Below are 22,867 nucleotides of genomic sequence, written 5' to 3'. Positions count from 1 at the left end.
ACCAGAGATTAATGTCCCTGTCCCTGCCCATGGCAGGGGGGTTGGAGTTAGATGATCTTTAAGTCCCTTCCAACCCAAACCATCCTGTGATTCTAAGATTAATTTTACCATCTCACTGGCTAGCTAGGTATTGTAAGAAGCACTGACTTGCTGGATGTTCTATGCATGCAGTGAGCCTTTCAGATATTGTTTCCTCAAACAGACCCTGTCATCACCTGCCATATATTTCTCAAATTCAGTTGCTTTATTTATTAGGACACTGATAAATGTGCTCCTAATCAGTAGCCTGGTACAATCACTTCTGAATGGACAAAATATGGAACAATATATATGATAGGAAATAATTTGATACCACCAAGAAAGGTTCATGGGTCTAAAAATCTTTTACTTATTATATCAAAGAGACCGTAACTTAGTGGGGCTGAACATGTCTGAATAAATGTAGCTCTTTCATTTTACTGTCTTCTGTCAGGGGAATCTGGGAAACACTATTCTTTGTGATTAAAATTATATGCTACATTATGTGAAGCGTCTTGGTTTTATAGGTGTTTGCAGATTCGAGGTATTTGACTACATTCTTCACATGTTTTTAATTTAGGTACAGGCACAGGCTTTAAGAAAAATCCTTTTGTAAAGAAATGAAAGCTAATCCCACAAACCCTGGGCTGGACTGCAAAATTGGGACCCAAGAGAGAAGAGTACACAGGACACAACACCAGCAGCTTCTGAAATCTCTAGATCTAGCAAACACCTGTAAAATCTCCTGTGCACTATGTATTGGCACTAGAAAACAAGTTTGTTTGTTTGTTTGTTTGTAACTACCTTGATTTTCACTATGCTTCTGTATTGCAGCTGAGAGGAGTGGATGGACGGTATAACCAAACCTCTTACCAACATAGCCAGGAGTCCCGCAGGCTGTGGACATCACATCTCCTTTGCCCTCCATCTTTGACAATCCGAAGTCACTGATCATGATTTTTGACTCTTCATCCTGGCTGTAGTAAAGCAGGTTCTCGGGCTAGAAAGAAGAATAAGCAAAGTGGGGTTTGAATATGTAAGTCCAGTAACATTTGTTGGCTAATGCTTCATATTTAATACAATCCTTAGTTATATCATACACTAACTTCATTCAGTCCTCCTGAGTCCTACAGATTTGCTCATACAATCCATATGGAGAACCTCTCCAGACTCCTGTGTGGTGACTTATGGGAGAAGCTGACACCTTGAGCTTTGAGTAACTTGACTGTCATCATGAACTTCTCCTTTGGCACCCCAAATATGAACAAAACCTTATCTCTTACTCAGGAGGTGTGTCCAACATGCCAAAAGAAAAGAAAAAAGAGGGAAAAGAAAAGAAAAAAAGAAAGAAAAGGAAAGAAAAAAGAGAAAAGGAAAGAAAAATGAAAGAAAGAAAAAAAGAAAGAAAAGAAAAAGGAAAACAGTAGGTGTGAAGGCAATTTTTACACTTTTTCCGCTGGAAATCAATGGTTATGGAAGAGGAAATGCCTTTAGAGTTAACATAGTTGTGCAAGAATGTTTTAGCTAGAGCTGATTAGGAAAAAATACTGCAGAACTGAGCGCAGTGACTTGTTTATGCTGAGAGAAAACAACACTTGCTCCACAAAGACCCAGTGGTTTACATCAGTATCAGCAAGTTGGAACGCCCAACCAACCTCCATGTGCCAATGTGCTAGTTCTCCATCCAAGAATTTGTGAATATCCTACAGCAAATCTCTCACTAGGTGCTGCAAGAGCACACTTTCGGGGGTTTTCCCCTGCTTAACAACTGGACTTGCAAAAAGGTTCAGCCTCTGCTGGCACCCTGACAGCCTGGCGGTAACAGCAAGGCATCACACTGCGTGGACCATGGAGTCTTTATCGATAAAAATGATGGATACCCAATGCTTCAGCATAACCCTGGTGTGGACTACTTGCCCAGAAGCTGGTACAAACACCTACGCACATGCATTTTGTCTATCAGCCCGTTGTGTACTTCAGCTGTGAATTTCCAGAAAACGGCAAGAAGCAGCTGGGATCATGTAACACCATTAAATTCCTTGGGACACATCCAAGCTTGGATGTATGAGGAGGAGCAATCACGTTGCAGCAGCCCTGGCATCTGCCTTTCCTTCTCCTTCACCATAACCTCCTTCTCCGGAAAAAAAAGGTATGAAATGAAGGGGGCAGACATGTCCTCCAACCTACTCTGAGGTTCCTGTTCAACCTCAAGCAGAGGTTAAAGCACTTTCTGTCTGCCTGGTCGCAGCGTAAAGCCACATAGTGATGGCTTCATCCATGTGACATGATGACAACAGAGGATATACAAGCTAAGGGGAAGCTGCAGCTGCAGCTGTGAACCAGCTGGGAGTGAGGCAAAAAGAGAAATAGCTGCTCGTAGAAATGAAAATAATTATAGAGTGGTAGCATTAACGTTTTTTTCTTGTACCTCATAAGTCCAGTGCATTAGCTAGCCTTTATATGCCTTCCTGACCAACCAGCAGCCCTTTTCCAAACTCATGCCATCCCTTGAGCCCTCCACTATATGGTTTTCTCTTCGTGCTCTCCCTGCTGCCTCCAGCCAGTCAAAATCTTAGCAGTTTCAAAATGCAGGAAGCAATTCCAGACTGTAGAACTAAACAGAAAATCAATGTTTCTGGTATTGATCTGCTGAAGGGCTGGTAGAGTTGGTATTAAGGGAAAGACAACTATTTCCTAATTATTTCCACTGACTCATCTCAGGTTCCCCATTTACTCATGTTTACTAAAGCCCAGAAACCCACCTATTTGAAACTTAAACCTCTTTTAATACCTGTTTAAATCAATTCCACTTTTTATAAAATGAGCTGGTTAATTCCAAAACTATTAATAAGATGGCTTTGCACCAAGCAGAACTGCTCCAGCTTTTCACTCCTTTTGCCAATGCTGGACTTCACTGGACTTCATCTGCTGCCATCTCTTGTTAGCTTCTGCTACTTTATTGAGACTAGAGACTTGGAGCACAGATCTGCTTCTCCTAACTACAGCAAGTACTATTTTGGTATATGAATAACACATAATTGCAATAAATAATTGTTACAAATATTTCAATGACTGTATTTTTACAGAGTGGATTCTTTCCCAGAGTTTCATTTGGGGAGATCACAGTTTGAAACCTGCACTTATCTTGAAATTTTGAAACCACAAAAAGCCTTATTACATTCCCATTTTTGCCATCGTGGAATGTTTGCGTTAACAGAAATTTCACAGCAGGTGTTCCTCATATAGCATATTTCATGAGTCATTTTAACAACAGATATGCTACTGACAAACACTTGCAAACAAAAAGAAAGAAAAAGAAAAGAGCTAGCCTTTGCCCCAAAATACTGCTGGAGAATGAGATTCATTTGATCTAATTTCATCGTGTCCTTAAATAAACTCTTGAAGCAATTTGTAGATTAATCCACTTTCCATTTCCAAATATTTCATGTTCTATTATGGGAACTCTTAATAAGATTAATCTGTTTTAAAATAAGAGATACCATTCTCTGACTCTATGACTCTGTGATTCCAAGAGCTACAGCATCCCCTTAAAGACAGATAGGAAGAGTAGAGTTCATACAGAGGAGCATCTGAATTAAGACTAGACCTTCCACCAAAGTCTCCCATGGCAGAAAGAGGTCCAAAGTTACTTCTTGCAAATTGAATCTGGGAGAAAGTTGGACATTAAATAACTAAACAACACTTCAATACTGAAGCACTATGGAACTCTAGTAATAAGAGAATGTTTTAATGCCCTTCAGAGTGAAAGCTGGAAATGAATGGGAAATATGGGCAGCACTTGATGGCTGTAGGAGACAGAAGAGTAACTGGTGTCTCCTCAAAACAACCAACCAACCAACCAAGAAAAAAATATATATAAAAAGAAAAAAAACTGAACATTATTTGGGACTTTTAGGACTAAACTACACAATGCCAAAGCAGAAACACTGATTTGGTGGACATTATTTTCCTCCAGCAGATTCAATATTTTTCTTTAAAATGCATGGCCCATGATTCACATCAGCAGAGGGAAAAACATGCATTGAATTTTTCCCAAATTAAGGCCAGGGCTGCCTGGCTTGGGCTCTGCTCCACCTTAGAGAGCTGTGCTGCTGATGGCCACAGTGGTAATGGGTTCTGCTTTGGCCCTGCTGCATCACAGTTTGGAACAAGCCCAGGATTTGTTATTTTACCCCAAGCAGCATTTCTTATCAGCACTAGTTCTGGAGGAGATAAAAAAGCATATAAATAATATCTCTCATCACTACGATTTTTCATCTATCTTAAGGCAAAATGATGAGGTCACATTCCAGGCACTACAGATTTCACTAAGAGGATGTGCCAAAACTGCCAACTTGCAGTTTAATACCGGACTGCAATAGAAAATAAAATAATAACTTTAAAATAAATTTAATTAAAATTGTATTTAAATATTTTTAAAAAGAAAGACTTTGTGGCTCATGACAACTTTAATATTAATTCAGCCTTTATATAATTTGACCTGTTTTGCTAAATTCCACTATCATTATGTGAGGACAATTCAAGACCACAGCATCAACATTCAAGGCAACTCCTGTTTCTAGCATCCTCCAAAACAAAAGCAATGGTGTAGTTTTATTCACAGAATTTTTAGTTTAATTTTTAGCTTTCTTTTGACATATGCATCTTTTACAAATGCCTACTGTTAATTTATTATTTAAGATGGCTAAAACCAGGAAGCTGTGTATTATGAAATCCAGGCCTTTCTGTTCATCTTAATGACATTTTGAGATATAAAGAGAAGACAAAACAGAAATAATGTTTGTTTGTTTGTTTGTTGCTGGTGATGGTTTTTACCAGCAAAGCTGAGGGTTTCTGATGTGATAACATGGTATAGCTGAAAGGACGATTATCTTAAAATCACACCGTCACCAAATGCTACTTAGAAGAATCCTTGCTGTGAAAAGTGTCTCCAGAAACATTGGACTAAATAGTACGATAGGAAAGTGTTCAACTTTCCCACACAATTCCTAGCTATCAATTATTTTTAAGTAAAATAAACATAGCACAGCAAATCTACAAGATAGTGTGCAGCGGTAAACGCATCCCAGCTGACTGTCTTGTCTTAATGTAATGTTTTGGGTTTTAATGAATGCCTTTTTCTCCACATCATACATGCAAAACGCCCATCAACTGTAACAGCATTGATTGCAAGAGTCCTCATTAAAACCAATTACAATGGAAGGATACGTAGTCCTTAGAGCATCCCTCTTATGGCAAATCTTTACTGAAACAGCCAGTCCCAGGGGAGGCTGGACTTAGACGCATTAAATTTGCGTAATTATGCAAAATTCATTAACGCTGCCTGGTCAAGCTGTGGTCGTACCTTGAGGTCCCTGTGGACGATGCCCATTCGGTGCAGGTAGTAGACGGCATCCAGGACCTGCCGGATCAGGGTGCTCGCGTCCTTCTCAGTGTAGAACCCCTTCTCAACGATGCGGTCAAAAAGCTCTCCCCCAGATACTCTGGAAAACATAATGGGATACAGAGGCATGAGGACATGCTTTTTAAGATGCTTTATACCTCTCTAAACAATGGACAAGGCCAAGCAGTAACTTGTCAGGAGAAGCACACATCCACTTAGAGCTCCAGGAACTCTCCAAATTTCCCAGCAAGTATTTGGTTGTGGTTTTCTCAAGGTCTGAGGACTGGACCAGAAGAGTGGCAAGGAGCAAATAAAAGACATAACAGAACTAAACCAGAGACAACCATGCTACAAAGGAAAATAAAACCACCCTCCACCAAAAAGTGGTCAAAGACTTCCTAAGACTTGCAGATGGAAGTCATAACTACCTCAGTAAGAGCCAGGGGGAGCAGACACTGTTTTCCACCCTAGTTAACTCACCTAGTATAGGTGAATAGGTAGCAGAGGTGAATTCAATCTGCCCTTGCCCACTGATACCTGGCCCAGTGGAGACTGTGACATTCCCCACTAGTATGAGCTCTTGGAGGTCAGGTTTTGATATGCTGACCAAGGCTTGGGTTGGAGGCATGGTCCCACTCCGCTTTCCCCATAGGCGAGTGAAATGCATACAGTACTCATTGTTTATAGCGTATTAGTAAAATAGTATATTAGCATTTACCCATAAATGTATGTTCATTTATCAGCAGCCACAAACCCTTTAGTCAAATGCGTTTTACTTGAGCACAGCCTCTCTCTGCCTGGCATTGATAGCAGATGGTTATTGATGAAGGAGCACAGATTATGAGCGCAATTAATCACCAGATGACACAGATGGGGAAAGGATTCCACTACTCAAGGAGGAAAGAAAATAAAACCTTGACATCTCACTATTTAATGTCTGCTATATTATGCTTTTCCTCTGCCCTGCTAGAAATAACACGTTCTGAACCCAATCTTAAATAAAGAATGGACACATTAAAACTCCCTGGAGGAATACTGGGGGAAACAAAAGAGGAAAGAAATGTCTGAGTAATTGAAATAATAAAACTGTCAGCAAAAAACTGCCCTATTAGGGTAAATAAAAGATTTCCATTTTAACAAGCAAAGCCTATTAAAAAATAAAATGAATGTGATATGTTTTTTCAGTAAGTTGCACCACTTAGCATATCATAAATAGCACTGTAAAACTTTCTTTAAAAACAAACCTAATAAAGGGAAAATAATAAATGATTGCAGTCATTAAATACATATGGACTGCAAGTTTGCCATTATATGAACACTAGGTAATTCAGCAGCAGCCACTCCAGGCAATAATCTGCCTGAATAATGCCATGAAGTCACTTCCTAGGGAAGTTTGGAGCCTGAATGCATGAGAAAACTACCACTAAAAATGAGCACATTCAACTTCAAAATTGAAAAGCAATCTGGGAAGGAAAAAAAATAAAAATAAAAATAATCCCCCCTATTAAGTGCTAGGCAAACAGACCAAATGGTCTGCTAAAATATTGGCATTACACTGAAGTTCTGCAGTAAACGTGAAGTTCACCCAGGAGCCCCATGGCTGTGTCAGTGGGGCTTGATGCCTGCTGCTAGCAGAGAGGGGCTGGTATAGCCGTGCCGAGATGACAGTGGGGCAGGGAAAGCCCCTGGTACCCTACTGAATCCATGAGCCCATGATTCGTAGCAGGGCAGGGAAAGAGACTCTGCAGGTAGAGGATGCCTTAGCAGAAAAGCCATCACACAATGAGAGCACACCCTGAACACTCTGCAGAAGACCTTGAATTACAATCCTTTCTTAATTAGTTTCCCACAACAGGAGCAGTGCCTTGTGTACATAAATATGTATATATTTTTATATATATGCACAGGACGTTGCTCCAAGGCCCTCTCAGCCCTACACCCTTTGCATGCCCCACCACAACCTCACGTGCCTTGCCAAGGGAGAACGAACACAACCTCTACCTCACCATTCAGAGAAGGCAGATAGTTTTACTGAATCTGGCTCTTATTAGCTGGCTGTCTTTTTATATTTCCCCTGCAGCACTTTTGTTTCCCATGGATTGATTGCACTGAAAATTGAGCCCACGCAGTAATTAATACGCCTGAACACAGCACATATCCCCAAGAAAATGCCATGCATGCTGCTGCGCAAATTCACACAGTTGCTTTGGTAATATTCAAGCGATGGACTGCTTTAGTAGACACTGATTTACATCAGGTGCTTTCCTGCACGAGGACTCTCTCCTTGCCTGCTCACAGAGAGTACCTCTGTATGCATTTTTGCATTAAAATGACAACACTGTCCTCCATCCCAGCTCCCTCTCCTTATGCCTCATTCTTTAACCAAAAGCTTTTCTTGGTAAAATTGAGTTCAGCTGATCTACTGTACCCAGGCTCAATCTGTTTATAATTTCCTTTCAACACTCGGAAAATATTTTCAACCTCTTAAATGATGCATTGCAAACTGGAGCTTAATCCAAGGACTCAAGAGGACCCATCAGTGAGTTTACAGCCACTTGCTTACTCAGTGTCAATGGCACCCCTGGGTACAAGCTATGAGCTGAAGTATGCATGCTCCTGTATGTTTCTTTGGATACTCCATGTTATGGGATTTGGGATTTGCATTACATGTTTGCACACACCAATAAAGTCTCCCTGCTGGGGAAAAGCATCATGGCTGGGTCCCACCTCCCAGAGATGCTCTGCAACACAGCACTGGAAACCACGGGTGCTACTTCCATATGGAGCTTGTGGCCAAATGGCTCCTCTCCTCCAAAATAGGGTTAACTCAAATGTAATGTCATTAGGAATGCTCTTCCACGTATGGTGCCCAGGGACTGATGTGTCAGGAGCAAACCAGCAAGGGCAGCTGTGGGAGAGCATCTGAGCTCTTAACTCACGGTGGGGATGTGTCCCACTTGTCTATAGCTAGTCTTGATGCCAATCCCTTCTGCTCTGCTGAGCCGGGACTTGGCGTCCTGCTCTGAACAGACCTGGGCACTCACAAAGCACTGCCACAATTTGTTTGTTCCAGCCTTTATTATTCTGGGATACATTTCTTGTTCTTTAATGGCAGCACCAGCTTTGCAATTTTGAGCAGTGCACAGGAGGCACAGTTGAAACTGCAGGCAGCAAGAGCAGAATTAGGTCTTTGTCTGAAAGAAATTTAAGACAATTTTCTGAGCAGAAAGAGAGGGCAGGAGGACTTTCTTATTAGTGGAGGATAACTGATCCTGTCTTGAGGCTGGCACTGGCTCATGTGGCTGGACACACTGTCCCAAGCATCAGCACAAGGAACTTCTTTCCCCTGCTGATTTTGATCTTGGTTCCCTGCAAAGAATAACTCAAAGGAGGAGTAGCCAAGTGCAGTTACCTGAAAAGCATTTAACCCTGGGAACAGCTCAAGTGTCATGCTGCAAACCAGAGCACCATTAGCATCACCCTGGGACTTGGACCTGGGCAAAAGTTAGCAAAGCAGCCACACTTGCATCTTCTACATGGACATCTGCTGGGACCATGAGCCAGGTGTGCGCTGCTCCATCCCTTTGTCCCTGCTCGGCCACCAAGCACTGATTCTGGTTCTCCAAGGGGCATGGGAAAAGCCCAGTGCCTGGAGAAGGAGCTAAGCCGGGTGCTCACATCACACACGGGCACCTTGAGCAGATGCCCTGCTTGGGTCTGGGGGTACAGGAAACGGTTTCAAAAGATCCATTTAATTTAAAAAGAAAACAAACGAACAAAAAAGTATAAATATCAATACTTTTCACTTCTGCTACAACTTTTACCTGAGGCTATTTTCTACAATGAGAAGATGGAAATAATGTTCCTTTAGCACACATCACTGACTATCAGCATGAAGAAGGCCAGAAGAAACATTATTTCCATTTTCTTGCTGCAGGAAATAAAGACAAACTCTCAGATTAGTCCCAATGAAACAAGCAGTCCTGTACTACAAGCCCTACCCTACTGAGGAAGATGCATTACCACCAAAACCCAACATGTTGAAGAGGGGCAGCAGAACACAGTTTGATCACATAAAACAAGAGACATTATTTTCAGTTCCTGTGGGGTCACACAGACTGCACTCTGCTTCCAGGGTTTCCTGAGATAAAAGCTTTTGGATGTAGTTTTTCATTAAGGAGACGTCAGGTATAGACCGTGCAGATGATGCAAATCTGTCAGACAACCTAGCCTGGTGCTGGAGTATACAACAAAATCCTAAGGTCCTCTGGTCTGAGATTAGCTACAGAAAGTCTGCATAACTCTAATGGAGATGAATGAAGGAACAGAGACAGATATTCAAAACAAACTCAGCATTCATTGTTACACTTCCTTTTAAAAAAAAATAAATTCTGGATGGATTTGGGAATTTTGTCTCTTGTTTCTTCCCAGTTTGGCATTTAAGCATCCCAAATCTCCAGTAAAGTCATACTGAGCATCCCAAGTTAGGGCTGGATTCAAACAATTTTGCTAATGAAAATGGTTTTGTGCACACAGAGGAGCTACCTGGTTAGTTGGGCTGCATGTGTGCATGGTTGGCTAAGTGCACTGCACAGACCTCAAAGGACCCCACAATTTTCATTAGAGGGGAAGGAGAGGCCACTCTAACAATGTCCTGATAATTATTGAGGCTCCCTTCAACGGCTGGTGTCAATCCTTGTCACTAGGGGGAGTTAAGAAGGCATTTCAGCATTAGTAGCACACCTTGATTTTACGTTAATCCATTTCACCATCAGATTAATCAGGAAAGAACCAAACTGACAAACAAAAAGAAAACAATCGCTGCTGCAGGTAAGGAGGAATGATGGGATCAACCTTTTTATGAAGGAGCTGATTCTTCTGCAGTATTATCAGGAAAGCTGAACATGCAAAGTTTCGAAGAAACTCTTTGATTAAAGATAAGCACCAAGCAAAACCTCAGAATTAAAGGTTTCTAAACTCATAAACAACAAACCAAGAGCCAATCTGTCCGGATTTCTGATGTTGCAGCCAGCAGAGCGACACCTGCACCCATGCATTGCAGCTGACTTTGCCAGGTACCCACCAGACCCCCACTGCGCCGGGGCTGCAGCTGTTAGCCTTCAGGTAAACAAATAAATTAATGAAAGAACAAACAAATGGTGGATTTACAAAGATGTTAGTCATATATTGCTAGTAATGTATTCATGTTACCCTTTCTTTCTTGCTGGTACCATCTGTGTGTACAGATAAATCCTCTCATTTATTCACCCCTGCATCCCCCACTGTTAATCAGTGTAGGAACCTTTCTGCTTGTTTTAGGAGCTTGAAAAACAACACCCTTTGAAATATGGCTTTCACTTCTTTGCCATTTGGCAAAACATCAATGTTTTTCTTTTCTGTCTCGGAGTGCAGGCTGGAGTAGGTCTGGATTGTTTACTGCTTGACAGTTTAATTGCTTTTTATCAAAAGTCTTATTGATGAACTCATCAGCAGTGGATTTAAGCAAAAAATGACATCAAAGCTCTTCAGAGCTAGCAGGCAGTTCCCTCCAGTAGTGCATGAAGTTCACCTGATGCTTCACTGCAGTTCAAGCCATGATGCAGCCTCTGGTGGACAAGTCAGCAAAGTACCATCAGGCTGGGCTAGAAACCTGCACATCAGGGATGCAAGGGGTAAGAGGGCTGATCTCAGAAATTAGGAGCTGAAGGGATCCGAGGTCAACATGAAAAGTAGGTAAAATATGAGCATTATCCAACAGCAGTGATGAGCTTACTGGTCTCAAGTTAGACGTTCATAGTTTCTTACAATATAAATCAGGAAAAGCAGCCCCTGGGGCATGAAGCTGGAAGCGTGAGATGAGATAAGAAAGACTGAAAGGGCTGTTTCTAGGAAGTTCTGGCTTTGACTATTAGTTTTCTCTAATGAAAGAATTCTTATTAATACAAATATTTCCATTTTTAAAATTTATTTTGCTTTTAATGGAGGGATTTTCTGTTTGACTTTATACTTCCTCTGCATTGTGAAAATGCATGAGAACCAGAGAGCAAACCTGCCTACTTCAGCATTTGAAAGGAAAGAAAAATTGGCTGCCCTTGTCTCATTGTTCAAATGATGCAACACATAAAAAGAAAATGAGTAAACAGATTAAAAGATTTTAGATCCAGAAAGGAACATTATGATTATTCAACCTGATCTCTTGCAAAAATAACTATGTGATTACAATTCTTCTTGTGCCAATATTCTAAGGTGTTAACCAGGCAGGGGCATATATTGCTACAGAAATACTGTATGTCCTGCAGAGACCTGCCTTATTCAGGATACATCTCAGAAAACTGCACCGGCTTTTGCATTTGCAGCACATCGTAAAATATTCAGTTTGAATGAGGCAAGGACTTTCCTTCTTATTGTAGCTTTAAATCACCCACCTTAAAATCTAATGGTGACATAAATATATGCCCCAAAGCCACCAAAGCAAGGATGTAGGACTAGTTTTGGCTTATTTTTCTAGAATACCCTTGTGTGCGTACGGAAGAAAGGGATGGATGGTTGTTAGCATGCTCTCCTTTGACAGTACTGTTAAAAGCAACATTGCTGTGGGATTTATTCTGGATTTCAGCCCTTCATCACCACTACGATGGTGGCTGTACCAGGGACAGTGAGTGTACCAACGGTTACCAATACATTTTCCCTGCACTGTTCATGGTATGACCCAGCACCTTGTTGCGTCCAACTGTGCCAACCAGCAATCAGTTGGGAACACTGGGGGGAAAATTTGGGGCAGAAATGATTTTGTCAGCTTTCAGAACCAAACTGTGCAAAATAAAATACTTTTTCCCCCTGTATTAAAAGTGTTGCATGACAATTGCTGAGCAGCTGTAGTTAGGCTGTGCTTTGGAGAGCACTTCTGTTTCCACTGGGGCAAGACCGTAAGTCTCTGGAAAGCTCAGCTCACACTTGCTCAGGGATGCAACGTAGTCTGGCAAATAAAATCTTTGGAGACAAAATTTTCCCTCATAGAATCCCTACTCAGAGCTCTTTCAGGGTCCATGACTTTTTGAGGTCAATGCTATCTTGTGTTAGCCAAAATTTTATTCTGCATTCAAATATTCAGCATTGAATTCAAAAGTTCCCCAGTTCCACCAGTGGTAAAAAGTGGGACAGCACTAAGAGAAAATGAATAACAAAAGACGTCAGGTTTTTAAGACTCTTGTGACTAAACCTTACTGACCAACAGCTTATGACAGCCTTTCAAACATCAGCAGCCCAAGGGCTCCCATCTATGCTCGTCCCCACTAGCAGTGGCGCACACAGGAGGCCTTGGACCTGCCAGCTGCAGCAAACTCCCCAGTTCTGCTATTGCTATTTATGAGGCACATATCTATAGCAAAGCAACCTGCACTGATAAACCTCCCATATAATCAAATCCTAAGTAATAGTGTAGCAAACTTTCATAGTTCTACCATTCCCCTGATGTCTGCAACCACTATGAAAGGTATGGGGACATAACCTTCATAGGGACATGGGGAGGAGGGTGGGCACATCTTTTTTCTACTCATCTGAGCTCTCATAGTTTGCTTGGCATCTCCACAGAACAAGGAAACATTGGTAGCTTGATAACACTGAAGTGTGCTCCTTGCCACTTGAAAAAAGTCCTATGGATATATCTGCTGATTATAGAGACTGTTTTACTTCGTAGCTTTGCATTAAATAAAAAAGCAAACGGTGATGGTGACTTCCATCTGTGCCCTATGTGTCATCCAATAGTTTGATGTCACACGTGAATCTATACACACAACAGATTCACCACGGGTTTCACTGTGAAAAAAGCAGCATTTTTAAAAAATTCATTAGAATGTGCACAATATGCATTAAATCACTCAAAAATTTAGTGTTAAAGGAGCAATTACTCCCTCTTTAATTCGTTTCTGTATGTTGGATGCCAGTAAGTTAGCCCAAGTACAATTGTTCTGCTCTTTGTATATATATATTTACATGCATGTGATTTTGTTGCCTCGGTATTTCTCACTTTGCCTCAAGAAAACAGAAGAGCAGAGCTCTGTAGACAAACCACACAAAATATGTTTTCCAGTGTCTGGAACAATGTACTTCCTAACTGCCGTCATATTCCTCAAGTTCTCCATAAAATAAACGGATGGTTAAAATCTGGAGGAGATTCCTCACCTGACAGCAATTTAAAAGTAGGTCAGGTTTCAGCACTAATAGGTTGGGTTTGTTTTCCTTTTGACTTGTTTTCCAGTGGAAACCAACCTCAATGTCCTGCCAGCATGAACTAGGAAGAACAGACCTAAAAATTATGAGAACCAAAGTAACTGAAAATGGATGCCATAAATTATGCAATGTACAGTAAACAGTTATGAAATGTAAGATGAATGCAGTAGGAAGAATTGTCCTAAATATAAAAATAGGACCACAGAAAATATACTAAAATCACTTTCAGCCAGCGCTTAAACAGCTCATCTTTTCCATGAATAATACTTAATAGAAATTTGTTTTTGCATGTGTATTTCTTCTTCTGTGTCTGATTTCCACGATTTCTCACAAGTAAATTTTCAGAGACATCATTGTGGAAACAGCCAATGTTAAAATAACATTGAGTGATACCTGTCTCAGCACAGAAAGAGCTTTAGAGCCCCTTCTGTCACCTCTATCTCATGTAAATTCTATGTTTGTTTTGTTTTCCTATAGGATGCACTATATGTATAGACTTTCAGTTGTTCCTCTGTTCTAGATGAACACAACAGAGCAAAATTTAATTTGAAACAAAGAAAGAAATGCAGTCAACTGGGCAAGATATGTTGTTGCAGAAATCAGCTTTTCCAAACAGTGGGTAGAAACAATACACGTGGAGCTACATATTAAACCAAGCTGACCAACATAACTCTAAATTACATAAGTATCATTTTATCAAGTAACAACTATATTTGTATACATTAAAAAGTCATTTATGTGTTCTTTGGCTTTAGAGAAAAATGTGAAGAACCTTGCATGGAGAATTGATAACGAAAACCACAAAATTCTAGTTGCTTATAATGAAGTATTTCTTAAGAAATTTCCGAGAAACTAAAGTTAATACAAGGAAAACCCCATTCCATTGTGCATATATGACTTTAGGATGTACAGCCTCTATAAAATCAGGAACAAAATGCTGGTGTTATCATTGACGGTTCCCTGAAATGGTCTGTGGCCATGAGAGAGCACGCAGAAGGTTTGGGAGGAAACTGAGTGCAAAGGAGAAAATATTTTCTCCTTGTAAACACCCAAGGTACCACCACACCTTTAACATTTTGACAAATTTCATCTCACCCAACGTAGCAAGTCTACAGAATAAGCTCCTGTATGTGAGCTATTGCCCTCAGCTCCTTCAGCCAATGCAAAGAAGGAGGCACTTCTAGGGTGTGATGCTGCTGGGTTCACACCAGGATAAGTCAAACAGAAGTGCCCATTTCTGTGTTCATTCAGATAAATCCCACTTTGATGACACTTTCTATAAAAAAGCCCAGAAGAAGCTTTGGTTACCACATCATGGAAAAGTATAGTCAAAAGTACAAAGAAGAAATCAAATGGCCAGTATCTCCATGAAAAGAGAGGTCAAATTAACAAAGAAAAGAGATGACAGATGAGATACAATAGAGCTCTACCAAATTATGAAAAGAATAGAAGATTAAAAAGGGAAATAGAAGAAATTATTTCACACCATGCACGAGAAATGTGGACCTAGTAGAATTAACAGGTGGTGGATTTAAGGCAGAAGCCTTTGCCATCTGAGGAGCAATCCTAGAAGAGATGAATCCTTGGTATGACCCAATAAAACAATGCTCATGTTCTTATCTTTGTGCTCATTGAATTAATTATTGAATTATTCACTCAACTTTGGCCTGAATGTGCATACCTACATTAAGGCAGTCTTTTGATTCACTCATTTAAAATCAAATATGACAGATTCATAGATTTTAAAGCCATTATGATAATTCAATCTGACCTCAGACAAAACAAAGACAGTACAATTTTTGCCTCAGATTCATAGCTCCTGGCCAGACAAAAGACTATCGTTTAGCAGAGTGTCCAGACTTGACTTAGATGATACTGCTAATCCTTTGTCTGCTTTGTCCAGTGGTTAATTACACGCACTGGCTAATTACATTGAGCTTCTTTCCAATGATAATTTTTGATAACCTGTCATTGGATCCCTTTAAACATTGACTCCAGCCTCCTTAGATATTTGCTCTTTAGAGCAACCCTCCTCTTTTTAGGTTTTGGTAACTTCATTCTTCCTTATTCTGATGTTTCTCCCGAAAACATGATATTCAGCAGCTACTTTTACAGCCTCTGTTAAGTGATGCCTAGGAGCCTAGTGCACATACAGTGATGCTGATTTCTGGTCCTCCATTTGGAAAAGAGAGTTACCATGTTGAATATTTTTGCTTATATCTGCATGAATAATGATCTGGCCATTCCTGGACAGGATACGGACCAGTACTAAATATCCATATTTCAATACTGAATAAACTAAATAAAATATAGAGTCTCCAATTACCACCCTCTTCTGAATATCATATGTTCAGTCCTACACCTTACTACATCTCATGATGTTTATCTCACTACTGTTCAATTAAAACATCCCCATTTTCTACAGTGGAGAGTGAATTTTTCCCATTTTGAGGGAGAGACCAAACTGAATTATTACAGCTTGGATGCAGCCTCAGTTAAATAAAACTTATGTGACTGTTTAGAGCAGTATTATATCCTTAGTCAGTAAATTCAGTTTCCACTGGAGCTGCAAGGCCATTTGTAATATTGTAAGAACCAGGAGTAACAGGAATTGAATTTTGAAACCTCTAGATCATACGCAAGTGGATTACTCTCTTAAACAGTCTTCTCTAAAGAGGGGACAGTGGACATGGGGAACGGTAAGCAGGGATGATCTGCACACACAATCAGCTCAAAGCTGTTAAAAACAGTTTATGGCAAAATACTGCTCTAAATCCCACTGCTCCAACCCCACTGCAATCCACAATGCTGTGCACACCCTACCCTGTCCCATATGAGACTTTCCTCTCACCTATCCTATTCATTGCAATTTTTTGCATTACCAATTCTTTCCCAGCTCCGTGCAGGAAGCCTGGCAGAGGATGTGATTGCTGATGGGCCAGGCACAGTGCTCGTGACTAAAGCTCTGCATCTAATTGCAGCTCTCCAGTTGTCTTCTCCCACTGACAACAGTGAATTTCCAAGCTGTGCCCGCTGCACAGATAAGGCATGTTGAGGGCCAGGAGGACCTGCTGATTTAATGTGGGTTGGTTGGAGGGTGGGCAGCACAAATATTCTCTCACAGCTCCAAGAGAAGATTTATGATGCAGAAAAGAGACATTTTGTTACAAAAATAAAATAATAATAATAATAAATAAAAACTCACATCTGGCCTTAATTCCTCATATTAAAAAAAAAAAAAAAAAGGAAAAAAGGAAAAAGTGAACCCAAAACCCTCAGTTGAGCATGTGAGTCACCAAGGAGCTATTTCTGCTCTTCAGTTATTCCTCATGAACTCCACAAGGAGACCCTGACCATGGTGTCCCCACGGGACATTGGAGGAATGAGGTGCCACCATCAGCCGACAAAGCCCCAGGCAAAACTGGCCAGCAGAAAGGACAGCCTCCAAAAGTGCTGGGAATCCACTGAGCGAAACCAGCTGGGCATGAGAGAAAAGGACGATGCTGCCAACCCCTTGTGCTTGCTCAGTCCAGGCTGGCTGCTCAGCACTGCAGACCCAAACCAGGTGCCACAGCCACAAATTTACTGGTTTTGCTCCATGCAATAACTCACTTTTATTGTCTTCTGAAAGGATAAGCCCTGTCTACTCCTGCAGGAAAAGCATTTGTTGAAAGATAAAGGAGGAGCACAAAACACCAAAGAGAGAGTTTTCAGAATATCCTACAGAAAAGAAATGTGCCCTGGGCTTATTTTAATAATTCTTCAATTATTGCCTTACTGGTGGCTGATTTAGTCCAGGCCATTGAGATGTTTCTAATGGAAATCAACAATTTATCATGGAGATGAATTCCAAGAATCTAATCATGCAGATGAAAACAGACACATGTTCAAGCTAACAATGAAGACTCCAGGAAAAGAGGGAAGATTTTATGTATCTGTTATTTTTAAAGGTAGCTATTTGCTCCTGCCTCTTAACAGCACAGGCTGGCCAACTGCCAGGCCTTCTGGTTTTTACTGGGTCTGTCCCATGGCCTTGGGAGAGACTGTAAATATCTGCTTCTACATTATTGCTCCAAGGCTGCTGTCTACTCCAGCACTTTACACAGTTGCCTTGACAGAGAAAACAAAAGTCTCTGGCTAATTCTTCATTAATCAGCACAAGTTGCCCCATGGTAATTTTATTTTCAGGAGAGCAAATCAGTGCCAATAAGCAAATCCTTACAGTTCATGCTCAATTGTTTAGGAGTTTGCGTTACCATCTCCTTGTCTATTTCCCTAAAATGTTTCAGTAGGTGAATTAAGGACAAACTGGAAAATCTGATGGTTGAAAAAACAAATCCATAACTGATACAAAAAATAATCTTTGCTGGAAAAAATGAGAAAAGCTGCACCAGCTGCTCTCAGATGCAGGATCTGCAGGAACCACATCCAGAAGCCCAATACAGCACCATTCAAAGCCTCTTCTCTACCTTACAGCAAGTACCTTGTCAAGGTCTGACCAGCAGCTTGAGGATACTGCTGGTGCTGGGTGACACTCGTGCCCATCCCACGTGAGAGCACCGTAAAAACCCCCCTCTCAGGAACAGCATCCCAAAGGCAGCTCCTTGGAAGCATCACCCCAAAGCAGAGTGGGTGAAGAGTGAGGACACAGTCCCTATTTCCCACGGCCCCCAAAGCATCCAACAGGACTATCCCAAAGCCCCCCCAAAATCTTGCTGCCTCCTACTCTTTGCCGTGCCCCATGCACAGTTTTCCCTAGAGCTTTACCTCCTGGGGACCATACAGGATATAACTCCCCCATGTTTCACATTTCATACTTAAACTGCCCCATAAAATCCCATTCATTAGCAACCCTGAAGCAACAGCAAAAACACAAGCTGTGAAACTGCATCACCTTCAGATTACAGCCATGGAACTGCCCTCCCAGCTCAGCCTTGCTGCTCTCAGGAGAGGCTCACGACAGGAGAAGACCCAAGAGCATCATTTCTGCCAGCCACGGACGACATGCAAGCCAGCACACCCAGTCTGAGACTTTATCCCACCTCTGGGGGACAAAAACTTTTGTGCTGATGGGCATGATGCTAACCTGCTCTGAGGTGCCACCACAACAGCTCAGGACATTTCATAGGGACTCCATTAATATTTACTGATTAACATTTACTGGCTGTCTACTTCATTTGGCCAGTGTAGGATCTGATAACATCCTGAGCATTCCTGCTGGTAAAATAGCATGGCTTCATCATTTCATGGATTCAGCTGTGATTAAAAAAAAAAAAAAAGGTTTTAGTCTTCCTTTTTCATTCTATAGTCATACTCCTAAGTGCCAGTCTTAGCTCCTTAGCATCTTTTGCATGTGTTATAAACACAGCTATGTGAAAATTAAAACCAAAAGCTTCTCCTCCATCCCAAATCAAAACTAAAGCAGTGATTAGATCAAGCCCAATGTGAAAATTAAAATCAGAAGTTCCTCCTCCATCCCAAGCCGAAACTAAACTAATGATTAGATCAAACCCAAACAATAATCTAGCAAATATAGCTCTCACTGTGCTCCTGGGCTGCGTGATTTATACACAGACTAAGAATGTCTGGGAGTTGAGAAAACAGCTGGATACGGAGGGTTTTTGCTAATATGGTAGTCAGAGCGCATTGCAAAAGCTCAGAGACAAAAATGAAGCAGACGCTGTGACCGCGGGGCTCACAAGCCCTGCACAGTGATCCTGAGTGTCCTGCATGCATCCAGCTTCAGCATCCGACATGCAGAGGTGAAATATTGAGCGAGGCAGCCCTGGTTGTGCCCATGGGGCTGCACTGGTTACAGCGGTGGAGGATTTCACTCAGAGTTAACCTGGGACTTGACAAGGAAGCAAGTTTATGGCCAGTGCGGCCAGCAGCGACCCTGAGGTTGTGAAGGAGGACGTGGCACAGCAATGATACAATTTGTGGAGCAGAGCAATTAGTTCGGAGCACAAATACGTGTTCTAGCACAGAGCATATCTATAGGAAGCATGTGTATGGTAGCTACTCCAGTCACTGTCTTGTACAGACAAGATGTGAGCATCACAGGACTAGAAGCTCAGTGCACGTAGCTGCAGGATGATGCTGTTTTAGCTTCTAAAAAGTCTGTGCCTTGCATGAGTTATAATGCAAGGGGGAGCCTTCACCCCAGGTGCCACCCAGCATCTTGCAGCCCGCATGCTGATGCACAAGTATTAGTGCAAAAGTGTCTGGGCAACTCATAATCTGCATGAGGGCAATTCTGAGGCTGAAAACAAAAGAAATGGTAATAAAAAGGAGGGTGTTCAGTCCAAGACACTGCCAGGAAGGCACTGAGTCTCCCTAAGCCTATGCAGTCAAATCAGCAAACTGCTGTTATGCTGGTCCTAAGGAAAAGACCAAAGTGCTTTGGTTATCTTCCAGCAGCCTGTTAAAGCATCACAGAGTCCCAGGACGGCCGGGGTGGGAAGGGACCTCTGGGTCCACCTGGTCCCACCCCTGCTCCATACCAAACGTGGCCTCACTAACACCAGAGCTGGCAAGGAAACAAATACTACTGCACTACTACTGCATATAATACTCACAAAAGCCCCCACACAACCCCATAATTCTTCCTCCCAAGCCCCTAGTGCCAACAGGAAGGGCAGTGTGAGACCTACAGGACCATCGTTGATACCCTGGGACACAAGAGCATGGCCATGGCAAGAGCCCCAACCAGCAGACCGGTGTTTAGTCTTTGCTCTGCCACTGATTTCTTGTGCGATGCTGGGCAAGTCACCAAAGGGTGAGCCTGAAAGGGGACTCAGGTGTCTCAAAGGGGAATTGAGCATCTAGTATCACTCATGTGGTTCAGATAACCCGTTGCCAGCAGGTCAAGACCTGCCATGCAGCTAACTGAGAGCACCAAAGCTCCTGGGACACGGGGCACAAACTCCATTCCCTGCTCCAGCTGGAAGGGAGGGCAGGGGCTTCAAGCCAATGTCTCCAACTCCTGGAAAGTGCCTCAAACCACGGGGTGTTTTCCATACCTCCGTTTGAAAATGTTCCACTTCTCAGAAACTAATTCAAGACTCCCCCGGTGCCGTAACACTTACTCAGCACTGTCACTGCATTATTGATGCTAATGTCATGGAGTGGTAACGAGGTCCATTAAAATGAACGTCAGCCGTTCCCTTCACCTTTGCGTGGAGCCAAATTCATCCCTCTGAGAAACATGTTTGTCCTGTCATGCTGGTAAAATGGTAATCTTATCCCTTGTCTTCCATAACCAACTGAGAAATCGCCAAGCCAAGTTTGGTCTTGCAGAGGGAGTGTGTCCATCCCTCAGGCAGGCAAACCAGGTATATTTATGCAGTGGAAGGAGCCATTCATATTAGCCATTTGCTATAGACAGGCATGGAAAACAGATTTCATGCTGGTGATTTATAAAGTGCTTTTAGACAGCCTTTAAATAATGAGTTATAACTAGGTATGAACATTCAAAGCCACTGCTGCAAACTCTCTCCTGCTCTCCCAGTGTTATTTATGCTGCTCTGGTTGCAAAAATGCAGCTCCCTGGTCCGGCTCCGCACCCTGCACCAGCACTGACCCGTCTCAGCACCACAGACGTCTGTTTTCTATTTGGCTGTGGTATTCCCTGCGCAATATTAAAATGTCATCAATTCAGCTTAACAGGCCAAGTAAAGGCCTTAGTCAACCATTTAACAGCTAAGTAAAACATATGGCAAACACATATCAGTCCAGGGACTGCATTAAAAGTTTAAGGGTTCAATTAAGAGGAATCTTTCTGGTGTGTTCTCGGGAGGTTAGGAAAACAGAATTGCCAAATGTTTCCCCCCCGCCTCGTAGCTGCTGAGCACCGGGCTGAACCCCCTTGTTAAAGTACTTTTTGTTAAAGTGCTATGCCAGTACGTAAAAGCACCTCTGTATAATACTCAGTTAAAATAAAATATTTATTGGGAAAACGGAGCTGACGTTTTTATGATTTGGGTTTTTTTTCATGGTTGTTGTTGTTGTGCTGCTCCCACGCTCAGGGTCAGCACCTGAGGCAAGGACACGTCTTGTGTCCTGGTGCCCCCAGCGCTGAAAGCTCAGCCACGAAACCAGCTGGACTTGGCTTTCAGCACTGACCAAAGCCCTGTTTGGAGATACAAAACCAAACTACGTTATTATGATTTTTTTCCCCCATTGTTCAGCTCCTGTAGGCTAGCCAGCAGAAATAACACGGAAATCAAGTGGTGCATCCTGCTCACAGCAGTGTCTCCAGATTCAAGCAGGTATCAACAGTACAATAGACTGACAACATTACTGTAGAAGAATAAACCTATCCTAAAACACCTCTGCTTGCAAGGACAGACCTCCCAGCTCCCTAGGGTCTAATACAGGAGACTCCAGGTGTTGGGTCACCTGCTGCATGACAGGCTGATGTGTGCACTTCCCTTGTAGATGAAGCAGACACCACCACAAACATGGCCAGGCAATGTGGAAGGGGCAATGGCATTGCAGCTGCAATTGATCACCCCTGCAGTGCAGGACTCCCCCCCCCCCGGGACACAGCAGCACAAGGCAAGAGACCAGGCTACAAGGTAATACATAGACAGTGTGCAAAAAAGCACGTGGCTGGAGAGTGGTGGCTCCTTGGTGGTGGGTTTAGATCACAAGACTGGACTCACTCCAGAGGCAGACGGCACAACAATAGTCACAAATCTTTGCTGCAAACAGGCTTTGAATTTGGACCTCAAGTGGCAGGTGGGACATGGGAGAAAACTGGTCCCACAGCTACTCTGCAAGGTCCAAGAGGAGGGCAGCCACCTCTAAAACACACCCCAGAGCTGGTTCAGACCCCAAACTTCCACAGCTCTCAGAAGCAGCACGATACCGGAACTGAGGGTTGGGAAGAATTAATTTCTTTTGTGCTATTTTCCTTTGTTTGGTACAGCCAATTCCAAGCATTAAACATATTTTTAAACAAAAGCCAAGCTGAGAACAGATCACAGGGCACAATGCAAAAGCAACCAGCGTTTCAGCCATTAATGCTTTTTATTAAACAAATAAAACACTCCAATGTATGCTTCACAGTCTACAAATTATTCTCACAACTATGCAAAACTACTTTATGTTTCAGCTTTGGGGTTTTGTTTAAAATTAACTCTAGCACTGTTTTCAAGAAAAATCAATTTATTTCGCCCAAGTGGTGATTTAAGACATCAGGGAGCCATCTGG

General features: G+C 42.1%; 1 protein-coding gene across 3 annotated transcripts in view; it reads right to left on the bottom strand.

Moving 5' to 3' along the window:
• The window catches only part of CAMK1D (calcium/calmodulin dependent protein kinase ID), a 218,059-nt gene that overhangs the window by 38,276 nt on the left and 156,916 nt on the right, over positions 1 to 22,867 (bottom strand). For all 3 annotated transcript variants that reach the window (XM_035549523.2, XM_035549520.2, XM_035549522.2), the window contains 2 exons: positions 5,384 to 5,522; positions 892 to 1,018 (listed from right to left, as the gene is read on the bottom strand). In XM_035549523.2, coding sequence (XP_035405416.1) covers positions 892 to 1,018; positions 5,384 to 5,522 — 266 coding nt within the window. The remainder of the gene's footprint in view (positions 1 to 891; positions 1,019 to 5,383; positions 5,523 to 22,867) is intronic.

Source organism: Cygnus atratus, chromosome 1, assembly GCF_013377495.2.
Source record: "Cygnus atratus isolate AKBS03 ecotype Queensland, Australia chromosome 1, CAtr_DNAZoo_HiC_assembly, whole genome shotgun sequence".
Lineage (NCBI taxonomy): Eukaryota > Metazoa > Chordata > Aves > Anseriformes > Anatidae > Cygnus > Cygnus atratus.
The sequence above is the reverse complement of the archived record's forward strand: the minus strand, read 5'-3'. Positions and strand labels throughout refer to the sequence as shown.